Source organism: Pseudonaja textilis, chromosome 2 (assembly GCF_049901715.1).
Source record: "Pseudonaja textilis isolate UNSWEBS1 chromosome 2, rPseTex1.2, whole genome shotgun sequence".
Lineage (NCBI taxonomy): Eukaryota > Metazoa > Chordata > Lepidosauria > Squamata > Elapidae > Pseudonaja > Pseudonaja textilis.
Genome location: NC_141991.1, coordinates 31,687,659 through 31,708,287, shown reverse-complemented (window position 1 = coordinate 31,708,287; position 20,629 = coordinate 31,687,659). Strand labels below are relative to the sequence as shown.

Genomic DNA, 20,629 nt, shown 5'->3' with positions numbered 1-20,629 from the left:
TGAATCACTGATGTTTGTAAACTTTATGGATTTTCTCTAGGAAGTTATGTCTGCCTGCCTGCCTATCCATCCATTCACCCATCTACCCACCTAACTACTATCATCTACCATTTACAATCTATTACCTAACTCTGTTTGTCTCTCATCACCTATATATCTGTCTCTCGTCTGTCTGTCTGTCTGTCTGTCTATCTATCTATCTATCTATCTATCTATCTATCTATCTATCACCATCAATATATGTGTCTTTTTGTTTATTGTTTCTCTATATCTATTGTCTGTTTATCTGTCTGCCTAGCATCTCAAGGGTGTTGGAGTTGAACCAAAGCAAGGAGCAATAAAATCCCAGTATGCTTTGTGGGAATTAACTCAAAAGTAGAATAAGGATTCAGGGAACAACCACAACGTGCCACAGGATGGGATGAAAGCAAGTGAGGAAAGGTAGCCCATGGCTTTTTTTTTTTTTCATGGAGAGAGGCATTTCTGTAAAATGATGTGAAATATTTGATGGATGACTGGGTTATACATATGTAACGTTCCTCTTGCGCAGATGCTGTCGAGGGTCTGTTAGGGCTGTTGTACCTGGTACAAATGTTTCCTAGTCAAGTAGGCCTTGTCTCTGGAGAGAGCATGACTCAAGCTATTCCTATTAGATGCAGTACATAGTGTGTACATTGAATCTCAAAAGTGCAGCAGGAGACCGAAATGATAACCGGTTAGTCTTTGCTGAATGTTAATTTGCAATATCTGAGGATTTATTCTGTTTTTTAGAGGGTGCAAATTCCCCATTTTTGGGGGAGGGTAGAAGATAATTTGTCATTGACCAGCTCAGTGGTGAGGAATTATGGCACCACCAATGAGCCTGCATCATTGTTCTGACTTGGAAATTGGAGTTAGTCATAACTAGATAATAGAAAAAAATGTTTTGTTCACAGATGGTCCTTGTCTTATTTATTTGCAAGGCTCGTATGGCATATTTCAAAACAGCTTCAGTGATTCACATGGAAAACTTTAAAACAAAAAAAACCAACAGAAAGGCAGTTGAAACAATTACATCTAAATAATAATAATAATAATAATAATAATAATAATAATAATAATAATAATAATAATAATAATAATAATAATAATGGTTTGCAGACTCTGCAAAGAAACTGATGAAACCATCGATCACATACTGAGCTGTTGCAAGACAATCGCTTAGGCTGACTACAAACAGTGTCACAACCTAGTTGCTCAGATAGTCCACTGGAATTTGTGTCAGAACTACCATCTGTCTGTAGCAAAGAACTGGTGGGATCATAAGCCTGAAAAAGTGGTCGAAGAAGAGCATGCAAAACTACTGTGGGACTTTCAAATACAGACTGACAAAGTTTTGGAACGCAATACCCCAGATATCATGATTGTGGAGAAGAAAAAAGTGTGGATTGTCAACATTGCCATACCTGGTGACAGCAGAATCGACAAGAAACAACTTGAAAAAATCACCAGATATCAGGACTTGAAAATCGAACTGCAGAGACTCTGGCATAAACCAGTGCAGGTGGTTCCAGTGGTACTTGGCAGACTGGGTGCTGTGCCTAAAAACCTAGGCAAGCACATAAAAACAATTGGCACTGACAAAATCACCATTGGTCAGCTTCAGAAGGCCACCTTACTGGGATCTGCTCACATAATCCGCTGATACATCATGCAGTCCTAAACGCTTGGGAAGTGTTCGACTAGTGATTTGTGATATGAAACCCAGCATAGTTATCTCGTATGTTGTGTACACTGTCATTTTTGTAATAATAATAATAATAATAATAATAATAATAATAATAATAATTATAATTATAATTATAATATAATTATAATTATAATAATAATAATTTGCAGCACATAACCCTGCTGATAATAAATCAAATCTCTAATTAAAAGAGATTTAATGCACAGTTATAGAGAACTAGTGGCCCAGGATGTCAACTTTCTGAGGTAACTCAGATAGGACACATGATCAGATGAAACTAATTCTACTTTATTGCAGGGCTACATTAAAAGAATCTCATAAGTCTGAAAGCACAAATGTCTTGCCTTCTCTTTTTACAGCCAGAACAGTTAGGGAGGATCCTGAATTTCTTTCTCTGCCCGTTATGCAGCTTTGGGCTCTTCCCTTCCCCTCTCCCAAGGCCATTCCTGCATACTATTTCCCAGGGGTTAAGTGAGCTGCAGCAGGAAGGCTGCATATACAGAAGCTGCCTGTCAATCCCATGGTACTGTCCAGTGGTGGGATTCAATTTTTTTTACTACTGGTTCTGTGGGCGTGGCTTGGTGGACATGGCGGGGAAGGATACTGTAAAATCTCCAGTCAGAGGTGGTATTTGCTGGTTCTCCGAACTACTCAAAATTTCTGCTACTGTTTCTCCAGAACTGGTCAGAACCTGCTGAACATCACCTCTGGTACTGTCCTTTATCCAAATGCTTTATATAAAAAAGAGAGAATGGAGGGGTTTTTTTTTATTCATATCACAATTTTTTTAAAAAAATCTCAGAATCTGCTGACAGCGGTCAACCCTATAAAAATGTATATTAACTTACGACCACAACTGAGCTCAAAATTTCAGTTGCTAAGCACGACAGTTGTTAAGTGAGTTTTTCCCCATTTTACAACCTTTCCTGAGACAGTTGTTAAGAAAATCACTGCAGTTATTAGTAACACGATTGTTAAGTGACTCTGGGCTTTCCCCTTGTCAGAACATCGCAAAAGGTGATCACATGATGCGGGACAGTGCATTTGCCATAAATACAAGCATTCATATTTTGATCAAAGGATCATATAATGGTCATAAGTATGAAAAATGGCCCTAAGCCACTTTTTTCTGTGCCATTGTAACTTTTTAATAAACAAATGGCTGTAAATGAATTGTAATGTTTTTTTTCTCTTCTACATTTTCAAGGTGCTTCTTGTCTCAATGATTTCCCCCTTTTTGTATCACGCTACAAATTACCTTGGGGGGGGGGCAACTTTTAGTGGAATTTAGTCAGAAGGACCACTCTGACCACAGAGGGTTCTCCAATTGTGCAAATCTGTCACAGTATTATCAAATGAGCAGATTTATTAAAAATGGCAACAGCACTTTAGACTGAACATATTGGAGAGAAAATTGCTCCGAGGCTGGAACATTTTATACCTCAAATGTAACTGTAAAAAACACCTGTTAATACCTACTGTTCAGAGAGCTGGTAGGACTGTAGATTCCTGACAAACTGACAATTCCACTTTGATGTCAGGTTGCTCAGAATTTATTTGAAAAGTCTACATGCTTCATTGAAGGTCCATATAGTAGATTTTTAAAAAAATTTCATCTGAAAGTAAAAATTAGAATTATGAAGAAAATGCTGCGTTAAATGGTGGTACATGTGCCTAGTGGCAATTACCCTGTACTCTTAGCAGACTCATGCACAGCAATGAAACATGGTGTGGAGACAAATGGAAATAGTTTCTGAAGCACAGGTAGTCCTTGACTTACAACCACAATTGTAAGTTACAATCGGTTCCTACTGCTAAGTAAGTTGGTTATTAAGTGAATAATGTGATTGTTAAGCAAATCTGGCTTCCCTCAGAAGCCAACTGGAAAGGTTACAAATCAGTCTGCAGCCAATGTAAACACAGGGTGGTTTCCAAGCACCTAAATTTTGATTACGTGACCATGGGTATGCTGCAGTGGTCATATGTGCAAGGACCAGTCATAACTCCCTTTTCCTGGTGCCATTGTAACCTTGAACATTGTTGACCAATCCTGTGGCTTATTTACAATCCTGTAGTTGAATAATCCTGTGGCTGATTTAATTATTAAAAAAGAAATGCTTCATATGGGCTCTGAAATACCTCTTTCTAAGGATTTGCATAGCTATACCATCAGGGCCTATTTAGGTAGATAAGAGGTTTCTATATACATAACATTTTCCTCATCAAAAATCTTGATTTATGAAGAAACTGAATCAGGATGACAATACTCTGGAGTTGGTAGGCACATTTAGACTGGATTCTGTATATTCCCCAAGAATGACAACCATTGGAAGAGATGGCTTCAGGGGTGGGATTCTACCAGTTCACACCTATTCACTAAAACCAGTTGTTAACATTCTAAGCAGTTTGGAGAACCGGTTGTTAGAATAAATTACTGGCCTAATCCTGTAAGGAAGGCAGGAAGGAAACATTCTGGTGCTGCTTACAGAAACTGCCTCTCCTTTAACCCTTATTACATTCTCAGCAGGACTAGACTTCCTGTCTCAGAAACTTCTTTGGAGTTTTTTCCCCCTCCTTTGCTGGTACTTTGTTTGTGTGGAGTGACCATTCAAAGTTACAATGGCACTTAAAAAAGTGACATGATCATTTTTCACACTTACGGACTGTTGCAGCATCCCCCCAGTCATGAGAGGCCAAGCGAGGAGATGCGTGCCTTGATGTGAATGATGTTCAGTTGGCTACACCCAGCCAATAACATGACCACCAAGCTATGTCCATCCAGTCACATGACCACCAAGCCACGCCTACCACCTAAGCCACACCCACAGCACCAGTTGTTAAAAATTTGAATCCCACCCCTGGATGGCTTCCCAAGATGGCTGCTTTCATAGCTCTAACTAGGCAAAATAATACTTTGTTCAACTGATGAAGATGTTCCGTACTTCCCAATATATGCTCTGTTTTTTTAGCTTAGTCTTGTCATTTTCTTAGCCAGAGGGAGAGACATCTAAATAAGGCACTGGCTATCGTTTGTATTTTCTTAAGATGGCATATGGAACCAGGCTGGAGCTACAAGCTCTCTTAAGAATCAAGAGACTTCAAAGGCTGTGACTTCCCTTTGTGGCAGCACAGCTTCCTATTCAATTATTATTGTTTTTAATTAAAGCAATCTTTTGAAAATGAAAATTAAGGAAGGAAAACCTGCCATGTGTTAAGAGGATGTGTTCATGGGTACATTAGGGGTTCAGACACCTGCTGGGTTTTTGGGAGCTCCTTTTTAATCCTGTCTCAGCGATTCCTGGAAATCCCTTGGAAGCCTGTAATTGTGACAAAGAGATGTTAATGAAAGCAGCAGGACAAATGAAGATCATCCTAATAGATTGGGTCACGCCCTCTAGTCGTTCCATTTTGATTGAATATCTTTCATATGGTGAATCAGATTCGAGGATGAGATTCAAAGATTTAATTGTTGAATTATAGCCACCAAATTTGGAATTATCTATTTACAGAGAACTTTGGATCTGTTGAATATTGCAAAAAGACTGTTACAGTACATGTTCTTAAAAAAGACATTTGTGCACCACATTTTGGCTTGATGAAATGTATCATCAGCCCTTGAACAGTTCCTTCACTGACATAATGAAACACTGAACAGAATGATTTTGGAGTAATCAAAGTTTAATCTTATTTAAAAATAGAAAATAGTTATTAAACAATAGTTATTTAAAAATAGAACTGTGTTTAGTTTGAAAACGTTTTATGGATTTTATTACTTTTGTGGGTTTTTTTCGTGTTTTATTTGGGTGCCTCTGTGTGTCTACATTTGAGTTCTGTTTTGTTCTTCATCGTTTCAGTTATATTAAAGCAGTTTTTAAATATATTAATATTTCTACTAATACAGACAAGAAGTACTATTTTTACTATAGGATTACATTAACACAGGAGTGTCAAACTGGCAGCTCATGGGCTGGATGCACAGGCCACGTCTACCCCAGCACTGCAAATGGGAAAAATGTTGTGAAACGTCATGTGGCAGCAACGTGACTCGAGTTTGACACCCATGCATTAACCGAATCTTGCAAATCTGAAAGTACAACTCTTCCTCCCCCCACCCTCTTCCCTTTACAGTTCAAGAAACTAGGGAGAGTCCCGTCTGAGAAGTTTGCCATGCCCACTTTCCTTCTGTGGACCCAGCTGCTGCTTATCTGACCAATGTCTAGTCTGTGGCTCTCCCTACTGTTTCCTAGGGTCATTTTCACATGCTATTACACACATTCATGGGCAGTATTTTTTTAAAAAAATCAGAAAAGAGAAAGCTAAGTGGCTAAGACACTGAGCTGGTCAATCAGAAAGGTCAGCAGTTCAGCGGTTCGAATCCCTAGCACCGCGTAACAGAGTGAGCTCCCGTTATTTGTCCCAGCTTCTGCCAACCTAGCAGTTCGAAAGCATGTAAAAATAAAAGTAGAAAAATAGGGACCACTTTGGTGGGAAAGTAACAGTTCTGTGTGCTTTTGGCATTTAGTCATGCTGGAGACGTCTTCGGAAGCACTGGCTCTTCGGCTTTGTAACGGAGATAAGCACTATCCCTAGAGCCGGAAATGACTAGCTCGTATATGTGCGAGGGGAACCTTTACCTTTACCGAAGGAACCAAATCATGATAACTCAAGAGCAGGTTAGTTTTTTTATTTTTATTTTTTCACATTCAATTTGTTCGCTGTACATGAAGTTAGGACTAAAGCCCAATTTTATTTTTTAAAAAAATGGCCCAATCATTTAAAAAAGTAGAACAGAAACAGAAATAATTGGCCTATAGGGATTTGATGTTAACTATCCATTGCAGTTCACATTTGTTTAGGCTATTAAAGGACAGTCTGACTTGGACAGCAGATTATGTTAAAGATTTGGTAAGTGCATTTTTGTTTTACTTTGTTATTTTTTTGCTTTGATGATTTTTAAAGCTACCTGAACAATAATAGCATGAGTTGATTTATCTCCATGCTTGTGCTTCTTCTAACATTTCTTGGAAAATGTATTTCATTAACATTACATTGGTGATAATAGATTCTTTCTCAGCTGCTTTTTAATAGCCTTCATTTTGTAAATGTTGCAAACATGCTATACTTGTTTATTTCATAGTTATAAATGTTACACAAGCACTTCTTAAAATGGTGATACTGTAGAGGGAGTGAGAACAAGCAATGGGCCGCTTATTTTTAAACAAGAAGACAAATTTGGGAATAATTCAGATTAAATCCACATTCATAATTTAATTCATATTCAAATCCACATTCATATTTCATTGCTTGGTGTGTTTGTGGGTAAAATATCCCACTCATTAAACAAGATGATTGTGTCTGTCTGTCTGTCTGTCTGTCTATCTATCTATCTATCTATCTATCTATCTATCTATCTATCTATCCATCCATCCATCCATCCATCCATCCATCCATCCATCCATCCATCCAGTGGTGGTATTCGGCAGGTTCTGATCAGTTCTGGAGAACCGGTCATGGAAATTTTGAGTAGTTTGGAGAACCGGCTAATACCACCTCTGACTGGAGATTTTACAGTATCCTTCCCCAAGCCACGCCCACAGAACCGGTAGTAAAAAAAAAATGAATCCCACCACTGTATGTATGTATGTATGTATGTATGTATGTATGTATGTATCCATCCATCCATCCATCCATCCATCCATCCATCCATCCATCTGGGACACAGTGGCTAAGATCAGAAAAGTCAGCAGTTCAGCAGTTCAAATCCCTATCACTGCGTAACGGAGTGAACTCCAGTTATTTGTCCTAGCTTCTGCCAAGCCAGCAGTTGAAAAGTATGTAAAAATGCACATAGAAAAATAGGGACCACTTTGGTAGGAAAGTAACAGCGTTCTGTGCGCCTTCCTGCCACAGACGTCTTTGGACAGCGCTGGCTCTTTGGCTTTGTAACAGAAATGAGCACTGCCCTCTAGAGCCGGGAACGACTAGCACGTCCGTCTGTCTGTCTATCTATCTATCTATCTATCTATCTATCTATCTATCTATCTATCTATCAATCTATCTATCTATCTATCTAAATGTGTGTATGTGTAAAATTGCATTGGGAATAAATGACTATAGAAGACTAGAAAGGGCATTTCATAATATATAAATCTTGATGGGAAAAGCAGCAATTAGCTTAAAAGAATGTTGTGATTTAGAAAGTTGCTATAGTCAAAAGGTAAAATGCCCTTCTTGAACCTTAAGCCCAAATGATTTTGTTGCAATATTAGCGCTTCCTGGGTTAAATTGCTCATTTTAAATCTGCAAGTTTATGCATTGCCTGAATCTGTGCAGCTTCCTCTTAGTGTGTCGCATAAATAAAAACCTATTATGAATGATGCTGTCAGGACTATAATGGGGAGGCCTAACAGGTAAATATAAGAACCATTCAGAATGTTCTACAGTAAAAATCAATCCTATCAAAATAACAGTTATTCTAGTTACACCAGGCAAGAGGTCAGACTCACTGTTGTGTCCTATCAGCCTCTGTAAAAGTTACAGTATAGGAACAAGAACTCAATTTGGTAGCTGTCAAATTGCCTCTTTCTGCAGACCACACATTTCAGGGCAGAGTCTTTGCAAATCATCGAAAGTGTAAACATGACTGCTAATTAATAACTTTCTTTTACCATGACACCAATGCTCAAGGGGGCGGCTGCAGTCAAAAACCTCAGTGCTCCAGAAGGTCAGGAGAAGATTGTGTTGTTTATGCTATGTGTATGAGTCATTAGAGGCTCTTTCCCAGAATAGCCATGTCTAGTGTAAGCTGTACTCAGTCTCCCCAAAAAACCAAAAACACCTCACCCAGCAGGACCTTCCCCTTACATACGTGATTCTGGTCTTATTCTGGATACTATCCTTATTTACTTTAGGTTTCCTTCCATTTGGAGATTTTTTTTTTTAAGCAGTAAAATGTGAGTGGGGTACAGATTGTATCAATACATGTAGCAAAATCAGGCATTCTGTTATCTGCTTCAAGCATTTATGAAATACTTATTTTTATACATTTTTCAGGGCGTGTTTATCATTAGGAAGAACATGGGTACCATTTGTTATCCTTCCCTAGCAGACAGGTAAAGAAATGTCAAGAAGGACAAACAATCATGTTGAATTCTTCAGATTTTTCAAGCTTATTTACCCTGTTAGACAACATTGGTGAAGATGTTTTGAAGTGAGTTTTTTAGTTGTCCCCTCCCTCTAGGAGTTCACAGTTTTCACTTATCAGCTCCAATTGATAGGACTGGGTTCTCAAGGTCAGAAATCTATTTGCCTGCTTGCATCCCTGGCTGTCTGTCTACCTGCCTGCCTTATATCCATCCATCTATCTATCTATCCCACAACAATTCTTGGTGGTGTATAAATTGAAATCATAAGCTAGTACCATAAAAAAGAAGTTGATAACCACAGAACTATCATTCTCTAATGAAATAGAATAGAACAGAACAGAATAGAATAAAATTCTTTATTGTTCAGAGTCAAGAATCATAAGGTACAACAATAACAGTCATAGGGTACAATAAGCAATCAAACCATACTAGGAAACAGTCAATATAAATCGTAAGGATTCATGCGACAAAGTTTCAGTCATACAATCAGAAGTGAGAGAGGATGGGTAGTAAGGAGTATAACACAATTCCGCTCAAGGAGCACATATGCTACCTATTTGGCCAGATATCTCTTACCCTCGCTGTTTGAGACCGAGCTCAAGCTGTAGCTCTGACTGAAAGAGCCAATTATTTTGGGTGGTTTCATGGAAAAAAAGAACCAAGTTTGTTGGTGTCAAAGAAAGAAAAATTAACGTGACTTAATGAAAGAAAAAGGAGGAAAAACCGCCGCATGCAATTCCGATGCCTCTGCTATTTGTTTGGCATGAATTGAGCCAAGATGTTCGAGAGAGAGAAGAAAAAGGAAAACAGAGAGCCTTTTATGCAACTTGGAATGCAGGAGCAGTCCCCGATCAACCTGACCTACTAGTGTTCATGCTTCTGCTGTGCACCTCCCAGATATAATTGATCAGGTCAAATAAATCAAAGCCGCTATTCTGTTGTCAGGAGCTGAAGTAGCAGGATGGGATTTCATATTTCCTGCCTTGGCAGTCCTTCTCATATTCCCCAAGTGAACCCTCTTGTCTTCTCACTTCATCTCACACTGCCAATCCAATTTAATAGGCAGTAATAAAATGGGATGCAGAGTAGGGGCCTTGGTGCTTTCTATTTAGGTGGGGAAAGTTCAGGTAGCGGATGCACATCTGGTCATGCAGCTGGTTCAAAATAATTGCCGGGGGGATCTTCTGAGTTACATTGGATCAGTGTTTCCTTGAATCCCATCACTAGACTTCCGTACAAGCAGGTCTTTGGTTTGAGAAATGGCTGGCGAAGAAGTCCCAGTGGTCCTTACTGACATATGTCCCACAAAATAATGAGCCAGCAAAGCTCCTTCCTTCTCTTAGAAATGCAGAAGCTTTTGTTGCAACTGTTTATAATTGTTCCCCTTCCAGTCCCTGGGCTCAACTTGACCTTCAATTACCAGGAGCTCAATTGAAGCTAGGCTTATAATAATGAATTATACAGTCCATTTTCCCCCCTCCCATAATAGTTGCACACATTTGCTCAGGAAATAAACATGACAGAATTGTCTCTTTTAATGAAATGTGGCAACCAAACTGTTGCATTTCTCCAGCGATCGTAAGTATATAGGTTGGGAATGACAGGTTTTAATTGCTACTTTCCCCATGCTTCTTTAGGCTATTTAAGGAAATGAATTATGAGATGGGGAGATGATTGAAGATTTTATCAGTATTGTATGCTTGGAAAGGAATGTATGCATGACCCTTTGGTCTGGGATCAATTTATTGTTTTATTTATTCCGCATATGGCATAGATGTCAGGGAAATCTACAGAAATCTACAGATGCTAGGTATAATGAAGTCTGGATAGCCTAAATTGCTGTCATTCTGTTTGACACTTGCATGCTTATCCTTGGTGCACTGCAGAGGGTGAGCTATCCGGTGGTGGGTTTCAAAAATGTTTCCTACCAGTTTGGAGAGCTCGCTTCGCATGCGCATGCTCAGTGCTCAAACATTGCCCTCTGTATCAATGCTGCAAAAAATATATCAACACCTACTGCTCGTACACGCCAAACATGTGTATAACCCCAACCCTAACCCCCCCTTTTTTTGCCAAGGCAGACAGGGCCAAACCCTTTGCGCCAAACGTGTGTATCATATGCACATGCACAGGGCTCAGAGATCGCCCTCTTTATCAACGATGGTGAGCTTTGCTGTTTTTAGCTCAGCTGAGGTGCGGCAATCTGCTCTGCCACGTGAATCAGCTGAGCTAATAAACAACAGAATATGGGAGAGTTGGAGAGATATGAGCGGGGGCAAGTGGGCGGGGCCAGTCAAAAATTTCCCTACAGGTTCTCTGAACCAGTCAAAATTTTCCCTACCAGTCCACCAGGATCAGTCAGAACTAGCTGAATACCAGCTCTGGAACTATTTTAAACTGTCTTGACTAGTGGCACTCAGGTTTCTGCCTCTTCTGGGCTGCTCTGCCGTTTTCCCTTCATCTCGTGTTGCATTGCTTTGTGTCCGGCCAGGTCCAACACTGGCTTCTGCTCTCTCTGCACCCATGAACATAGCTAGGAATCAATGTAGAGAAGATGGATTAAGAATGAGGAGGAAAGTCCATTTCTGATTCTCATGGAACACATTTAGATTTTGCAGTACAATGCTACTTATAAACCTACTCTGGTAGCATCCATGCTTCTCTAAAACCCACCTGAGAATTCTCTGTGGGATATTGCATGGGTATACGACTTATTTGTTAACTGGCCTATGCAAAAGAGGCTGCTGTTGATCGACTTTAGCACTTAAAGGAAAGTGCTGGAGGAGGTCACTAAAAGTTGAGTCAGAGCCAGGTCACCTCACACAACCACTTTGTTTCAAGTCAGGTGGTTTCTGTTCTTCTGTGGTACGCGTGCAGAGAAACATTCAAAGTGAAGTAAAATGGCTGCTGTAAACTAACAAGGAGAATATTGCTTCAGTTTGCATCTTAAATGGCTCCAACACAGCTTAGTGTATCTTTATGACTTAAGCATAAAGTCATTGGTGACTGAAAACTGAATTCCTTTCTCTGTGGAAACACAAAGAAGAAACATCAGTACTTCTGGAAATGCCCCTCTGATTATGGAAGAGTACATGATCAGTTGGGCATTCAAAAATGTTTAAGTGTGAAGAAGAAACATAGATTGAAGAATCCTGCAGGTACAATAGCCTCTATAAGTATTTACTGTAATCCAGGCAGCAGAATAGCAAAATTAATACTTCTGGAAAAATTTGGCAGCATAGAAATTCATCTAGCTCAGTGGTGTCAAACTCAATTTCATTGAGGGCCACATCAGGGTTGCATTTGACCCGGGCGGGGCAGGGTGGGTGTGACCAGGGAAATGGCTAGCTCGACATTAATTGTGTGGGGCGCCCTGCACGCTCTGCCAGCGAAAATGGGCTCCCGAGCTCTGTTTTTGGCTGCAACAAACCCTCTGCAAGAAAACGGAGCTTAGGCAGGCTGCCTTTCACTGCAGAGACATCGCGGGCTAGTCCTTTGCTATTTCTAGGGTGGCCTCTCAGGCCAGATCTAAGCATCCCAGATCTGGCCCCAAGCCCTTTAGTTTGATACCCCTGATCTAGCTGAACGACTGAGGAAGGAAAGGAAAATAGCAATAGTGTTGAGTGCCTTGGGTGCAACCCCAAAACATCACTTGAACACCGTCAACATTGGTAAAATCACCATCAGTCAATTGCAAAAAACCAGCTTTACTCAGAACAGCTTAGATCCTGTGACAATTCCAGGTCCCTCCTAAAGACCTGGAATTCCTGCTTATTCCAGGTCCTTAGGAAGGATTCTGTCGATATATAAAAATGCCAGATCCAGTCCAAACATCTGGTTGATTGTGTGACTGACCCTAATCATCATAATAGGCACATTGACAAAATTTCCATCTCTCAATTAAAAAGTTTACACTGCTGAGATTTGCACATGTACTATGCCTCTCCATTACAATATCCTAGGACCTAGGTCCGTGATGGCAAACCTATGGCACATGTGCTGGAAGAGGCACACAGAATCATCTCTCTGAGCCTCCAGCCATCGCCCATTGCCAGGGGTGGGATTCAATTTTCTTAACAACTGGTTCTGTGGGCGTGGCTTAGTTGGTGGGTGTGGCTTGGTGGTCATGTGACTGGCTGGGTGTGGCCAACTCAACCTCACTCACAAAGAGGCACTCATCTCCTCGCCTGGCCTCTAATGACTGTGGGGATGCTGCAACTGTCCTAAGTGTGAAAAATAGTCATAACTCACTTTTTTCAGTGCCATTGTAACTTTGAATGGTCACTCCACACAAGCAAAGTACCAGCAAAGGGGGGGGGAAAAAACCCAGAGAAGTTCCAGAGACAGGAAGTCTAGTCCTGACAAGAAAGTAATAAGGGTTAATGTAGAGGAAGTTTCTGTAAGCAAGACCAGAATGTTTCCTTCCTGCCTTCCTCACAGGATTAGGCTAGCAATTTCTTCTAACAACCGGTTCTCCGAACTGCTTAGAATGTTAACAACCGGTTCTAGTGAATAGGTGCGAACCAGTAGAATCCCACCCCTGCCCGTTGCTCTTTCGCTGGTCTTCGAGTGCATGGGAGCACTGGAAACCAGAAGAGCAGCTCCCCGGCACACACGTGTGCACTGGGAACCTGAGCTTCTAGTTTCCAGCATGCGCATGTGCATTGGCCTCTGGTCTTCGAAAATTGGAAGCTCAGCTCCCCGGCATGTGCATGCGTGCAGGGGAGCTGTTCTTCTGGTTTCTGATGTTCTGTGTGTGCACCAGGGAGCTGCTCTTCTAGTTTCTGGTACTCCCCTGCACGTGCGTATGCTCCCATTTCAACACTCGGTGCCGAAAAGGTTTGCCAACACTGACCTGGGTTCTTAGGAAGAACTTGATGCATATGAAGGCCAACATCAGATAAAGAACTGGCAGCTGTGATTTTGGTGTATGTAATAACAACACGACCTTTTATGCTCCTGTGTAATTCATTGTAGTTCTGTTTTATTATAGTTAAAATACAAATTATAGTAGCGTTACCATCTCTAAATGTTCATTTGCATAGACAAGATAGATAAAAAACTACAGGAAAGTGCAAATTTATGAAAATATGTATCTACTTTCTTGTTGATGTCTGCGGCAACCATTTTGTTGGAATTTTTTTAAAAAAATTTATTGCAGCCTACTTGACTATGCCTTGGATGCTAGTTTTCAAACCGTATTCAACACTTGGCTAAGAGAACAAGGAGATTGTATGTATAAATTATAGAGTGTATGGGCATCTGTGGGAATGGGTGCAGTATCACAATCTAAGCTCTGCCTATTTTGTATATGTATGCAACATTGACACATGTACCTAAGGATATACTTGCCTCATGTACAGGTGTTGACTTCCTGCAGACTCCTATGCCCGGATATAAAACCCAGGGATAGATATGTCAGTATTCTCAGATGAGATCTTCTGAAAAGCCCTTGAAATTTGGCAAGATGTTGAAATATTGCAAGTTCAGGCTCATTTCTGGCTCTCGAAGATATATCACTACCATGTTGTGATTACTGTTCCTAAAAACCTTAGTTCATGCCTAGATCTGGAAGAATCATGTGAATAATGTTAAAGATATTATTATGCCTTTCTTTGGTAGGCTGCTGTGTCACAATGGTTTTAATTAAAAAAAGTTTCTAACTTAACCAATCCATGTCCTCAATAATAATACATAATTTTCCCAATCCCGTTTTTTCTCTAGGTTTTGGATGTGTAGGAAAATTTGGGTGCAGAAATGCATGGATATATTTACAAATGGGAATCTGCATTTCTGGCAGAAGATACCTGCTGCTAAGATTGCTGACCTGCAATAAAAACCTGGTAAAATTATCAAGGTAAGAAGCGGCCCCTATCCTTTGAACAGATCCCAAGATTTCTGAAATATTTGATGATAACACAATTTAATAAAGTTCTTTGAAGTATTTGTCTCGTTCTAAAGCAGGTGTCTCCAAGCTCTTTAGCTCATTGACCCCTTCATGACGTTTCATTAACCCCCAAACATTTATTATAAGACAATAATTTAATAAATACTATTTACTGTAACTAACAGTACTATGAATCATAATAATAATAATGGGAACTGAAGCTCAGTCTCACTGCTGGCTGACCATTTAATGCTGAGCAAGACTGTCTTATTAGTAGCTACCTCACCTTCAAGATTAGGGACTGGCATTGAATTCTACAGAGGCTCCAACAGATTAATTGAGCCCAATCAACTTTCCATCCTTATTAAAAAAAAGGTGAAAGATTTATACCTCTCATCATTATCAAGGACTTATTGACACTCAGACTTACTAATCTCCTTGGCCCTAGCCATTTATTGACCACTTTGGGGAACCTTGTTCTAAAACAGGAGTAGGCAATTATAGGCCCTTTACGACCTGTGTACTTCAACTCCCAGAATTCCTCAGCCTCCAGTCTTTAGTGGGGCCACAATTTATGTGGGTGTAGTTATAGAAGGCTAAATGAGCCTGAATATTTTGGGAGGGGGAATTTTGCAGCTTATTTTTGAATTATGCTAATGTTATTTTAGAGCTAATACTTTTTTAAAAAAAATTGCCCTCAGATTTTGGCCATCATGGTCAAAGGAGGCTGGAGAAGTGACCACTTCTGTCCATAACATTGTTGGGGTGTTCTTCCCAGAGGAGTTTGCCTGGGTCGGCTTTGCAAGAGAATGGAGAGATAGGAAGTTAGCAGGGTGGTTGGTGGGACGGGACAGAGGTCGGCCGCAGCATCTAGTGAAATCTTTCTTTAGAATATCTTTTCTAAAAGTGTAATCCAAATTGTTCAAGTTTTTTTAAAAATTATTATTAAATTTTTAAGCTGCTCATCTCTTAAATCTCAACTTTATCAAATTTTCTGAATATCATATTTAAATAGGAGGCTTCTATGTCCTGTTGTATATACTACGTGTCGTTGCATTTCCTTTGTACACTTTTTGTGCAGGATTATGGTGGGAGGAGATTTACAAATAGGTTTCTACTTGATTTTTGTTCAGTATTCCTTTAAATCAGGGTTGTCCAACCTTGGCAACTTTAAGACTTGTGGACTTCAACTCCCAGAATTCCTCAGCCAGCAAAGCTGCTTTAAATTATAAGATCTATGCATTGGAAGGAGTTTGTGAATCGTGTAGCCCAGTGTTTGTTTTTTTTTTTTCAAATTTGGCAACTTTTTCAGATATCTGGACTTCAGCTTTCAGTTGTGGACTTCAGTTTCCCAGTCAGCTTAGGGAATTCTGAGAGTTGAAGTCTGCACAATTGCCAAGTTTGAAAAACCTGATATACCGTAATCAAATTCTTAAATAACGCTGTGTATGAATGCTAGATATTAATAAATTATATTTTATGACAATAGAATCTATACTGCCTGATTATACTGTTTCACTATAAAAGCACTTTTTAATTAACAATAGCCAGGAAAAAATCTTTAATCCAGACATACAACAATTTCTAATTAATTGTTTTTCATTAATTTTTGATCTTGGCTGCAAAAGTCTAGGCAATCAATAGGTAGAAATGAAGAGATTCAAAACGTTCTAAATCTTTGCTGCTCTCTTTTCTGTGGACGCTCTCTCCCTTTCATTTTTGTTGAGAATATACAACAGGCTAGTCAAGTCCGTCCCTTTGGAATTTTGAAAATGGACTGTAGGTGTTCTCTCAAAAGTTTCCATCTGTTGTTGAGTTTTGCCAATTCCCAAAACTGCTGCCGATGGGTACAGAACACCTGTTTATCAGAATTTAGTTGAATGGGTTTGTCCGTTGTCCTGCCTTCTTGCTGATGAGAATTATTTCTAATGCCCAGATATTTTTCTTTTTTTCCTGCATCAGTGCGCATCATCCCCATCATTTTCTAAAACTGTTTTATCAATGGGAAAAAAGGCCATTTCCCCCCTCCCCCCCGAATGATGGTACAGGTGGTCCTCAACTTAAACAGTTCATTTAGTGACCGTTCAAAGTTACGACATCACTGAAAACAGTGAGTTATGACCATTTTTCACCCTTACGACCATTGCAGCATCCTCATGGCCACGTGATTTGGATGCTCGGCAACTGGTCCCTATTTATGACGGTTGCAGTGCCCCCAGATCATGCGTAACACCTTTTGCAACCTTCTGACAAGCAAAGTCAAATGGGAGAGGTAGACTCGTTTAACAACCGAGTTATAAACTTAACAACTGCAGTGATTCACTTTACTACTATGGCAAGAAAAGTCATAATGGGGCAAAACTCACTTAACAGGTGTCTCACTTAGCAGCATAAATTTTGGGTTCAATTATGGCCGTAAGCCAAGGAATACCTGCATTTTGAGGTCTTCTTGGAATAGGCTCCTCCCCAAAACCGCCTCCTTTGGATGTTATTTGGTGATGGGCTAAATGTCTTCCAAAGTCTGATAATGAACCAGGCAAAGCCTCATAGTCTCAGCCTCATAATGGAATCAGACAAAGAGCATCTCCAGAGACAGAAATTGGAAAGAAAAGATGCGTTGTTCTTCATCCCTTTCTTGTAAAGCATGACTGATTAAGAATTGACCTCAGTTTAGGTGTGAATGTGATTCTACCCCCTTAAGTATTATGTTTTTATTAATCCGTTTCATTTAATTTCCAGTCTTCATTAACTTTTCCTCTCACACCCCCTTTTTTAAATAGCTTTTGCCTTGTATTTTATACTGTTCCCAAATTATTATTCTTTCATTCTCAGCAGTTTCCTTTTTTCCCTCACCCCCCGCCCTTTTCTGCAGGATGAGCTTCTGTGCCAAATCAATGCTTCCATCTCAGTGGCTGTTCCTGGCATATGTGTTAATGGTGTGCTGTAAATTGTTGTCCGCAACTAGCCATCCTCCTCGGGGACCGGCAGGTAGGAGCTTTCAAACTCATTAGGCACTACCGAGACCAATTAATAACACTCTCCCAATGTTAGAGTCCACTTTTTAGTCATAGATAATTGATGAAGCTGTTTGGCTGTGATCGGAGCGAAAGAGTCTTCATCGGTTGTGATCGGAGGCGAAAGAGACGAAAAGGTTGCGAACTCACGGGTAAAGAAAGATGAATTACTTGCTAAGCCTTTGAAGCAGTTCACGGTGTTGTCTGTTTGAGACAATTTCCTGAATGAATTCATGAAACTCTGTGGATTTCAAAACGTTCGTGTTTTTCTTTTTCACGTGACTCAAACCCCGCCAAAAAAATAAATAAATCACAAAACAGAACCAAAAAGTAGAAGAAATATTCTCCCAGAATTGTGAGGAGAGGAGATATTGTTCTCTCGTTGACACTGATTACCTGAATAGGAAAAAAAATTCCTTTCCTGAACAGCTGTTACGATCTCGAGCAGTTGGCTAAAGAGATAAAAACAAGTTGCCTTATGCTGTAGCCTCCTAGAGAAATAAATCAGTTTTCAAAGGATGGAAAAGATGCCTTCAGTTAAATTTGGGTCTGAGCGCAAAGCTTTGGCAGTGGCACTGATTAACAAACCATAATGATGTTGAAGTAATGTTGAAGCGTGATGGCTCAGCGGTTAAAGATGCTGAGCGTGTCAGCTGGAGCAGGGGTGTCCAACCTTGGCAACTTTAAGACTTGTGGACTTCAACTCCCAGAATTCCTCAGCCAGCTTTGCATTGGAGACCCCTGAGCTGGAGAGCTAACAGCCCGGGTTCGAGACCCCAGTGAAAAACAGAGTCAGATACGACTGATAGGGAAAACTTTACCTTTAATAAAATGCACTGGCGGATGTCTTCATCAAATATTGCAGTTATATACAGCACTGTATCACGACTTCAGATGCAAGTTGCAGAATGCAATCATCATAATATATGCATTGGCATCACCCCTCCCTGTCCCCTGTCCAAAGAAGCCCATTGGCTTTGAATGGATCATAACAGCAGATTTACAACGTCAACACACTTAAGGACTTAGCCCTGAATTGCCTGTATAATGTTGAACATAGGAGGCAATATTATCCCTACAAGACCTTCCCCATGGGATAAATACATTGCTTTGAGAAACATGTCTCTGTGCTATAAACCTAAGGTTATTTGGATGAAAGCTAAGGAGTTTGCCTGGGCAGTTTTGGACTTTTGAACCACAGCTCATGCTCTTTTCTGCCAGCTAGGAAAAATTGATTTCGGTTAATCGGTGAAAGCACTGCGCATTCATCACGCAAGCTAGCATTACTGATCTTTGCCATAATGGCAGGAGTTTTGTGGGGAAAAAAATGAAATCACTTTCCACAATACTGTACAGGAAGAAAGGAGGTTGTGAAATAGGTTGTGCCATTGGTTCTCAACCTGTGGTCTGTAGACCTCTGGGGCATCCACAATGTCCGTGAAGGCTTGAAGAAATGCTATGATTTAAATCTTGAGTTAAGTCTTGGTGGTCTGTGACTATGGTGCATAGCCACAAAAGATATTTAAAGGAAGGATATTCTCTGGGTTACAAACAGGCAGCTGAGGTGCTCCATATGGCTCATGCCCATCGTATTTAATGATGTGGTTTTGAGGGATATAGTAGCTATTTGCAATTGTGTGACAGTACCACTTTGAAACTTTCTAAATAGCAGGAGACACATGTTTAAAGGCAAGTAAAATAAAAAAATACACATATAAATTGAGTGAAACCAAGCTTAAAAGCAGTAACTGTGAGAGGGATCTTGGAGTCTTAGTAGACAATCAATTAAATATGAACCAACAGTGTGGGGCAGCCATAAAAATCCAATGCAATCCTAAGTTGCATTAACAGAGGGATACAATCAAGATCAAGTGGGGTATTAATACCACTCTATAAAGCCTTAGTAAGACCACACCTAGAGTACTGCATCCAGTTTTGGTCACCACACTACAAAAAAGATGTTGAGACTCTAGAAAGAGTACAGAGAACCGCAACCAAGATGATTAGAGGACTGGAAGATAACGCATATGAAGAATGGTTATAGGAACTAGGCATGGCTGACTAGTCTAGTGAAGAGAAGGGCCAGGAGATACATGATAGCAATCTTTCAATATTTGCCACAGAGAGGAAGGGGTCAAGCTATTTTCCAAAGCACCTGAAGGCCAGACAAGGAATAATAGATGGAAAGAGAGATGCAGCCTAGAAATAAGGAGAAATTTTCTGACAGAACAATCATCCAATGGAACAGCTTGCCTTCACAAGTTGTGGGAGCTTCATCACTGGAAACTTTCAAGAAAAGACTGGGCTGGCATTTATAAATGTCTCCTGCTTAAGCAGGGGGTTGGACTAGATGACCTATAAGGTCCCTTACAACTCTGTTATCCTATTCTATTATTAAGTGGAAAGCAAAGCTTAAAGCGGAGAAGGCCAATGTAGAAACATATCCTAGCATTCTGTTTGAAGATAGCATTTTGCTTAATGGTATGAGCCATGGAAATACAACTGTGCACAAGCCACTTAAACCAGCCACTATTCCTCTAAAAAAACCATCACACAAACAAAAGAGTGATACATTTAGCAATTCCTGTAGTTGCATGACTTCTCCAACCCCATATTAGTTGGGGTTTTGGTGAGGGTCACTTTCTATCCATAAATCAGGTTAAAATTACAGAGTACTTCTGCAAATAAAAAGAATTCCTGAAAGGGGTAGGAGAAAATCCATGCTTTTTTGGAATGAATAACAATTTAATAGAGCTGCGATTTTCATAAAAATGTATCTGTTGCAGTGAGAACAGTACTTGATATCCTCATTGTTTTGAAAAACAAGGGAAGGACGCCTATCTGATGTTGGATG

The 20,629-nt window shown here is 40.0% G+C and overlaps 2 protein-coding genes across 4 annotated transcripts in view; both read left to right on the top strand.

Moving 5' to 3' along the window:
* Positions 1-20,629, top strand: part of EOGT (EGF domain specific O-linked N-acetylglucosamine transferase) — a 669,726-nt gene that overhangs the window by 135,456 nt on the left and 513,641 nt on the right. The gene's annotated exons all lie outside the window — the stretch shown is intronic.
* Positions 1-20,629, top strand: part of TAFA4 (TAFA chemokine like family member 4) — a 198,479-nt gene that overhangs the window by 52,225 nt on the left and 125,625 nt on the right. Inside the window, exons 1-3 of one of the 3 annotated variants that reach the window (XM_087923636.1) lie at positions 6,567-6,634; positions 14,599-14,731; positions 17,634-17,749. In XM_087923636.1, the coding sequence (XP_087779762.1) occupies positions 14,652-14,731; positions 17,634-17,749 (196 nt within the window). In that variant the 5' untranslated portion in view covers positions 6,567-6,634; positions 14,599-14,651. Of the gene's footprint in view, positions 1-6,566; positions 6,635-14,598; positions 14,732-17,633; positions 17,750-20,629 lie in introns of those variants that run through there. The other 2 variants (XM_087923635.1, XM_087923637.1) reach the window with 2 other exon arrangements.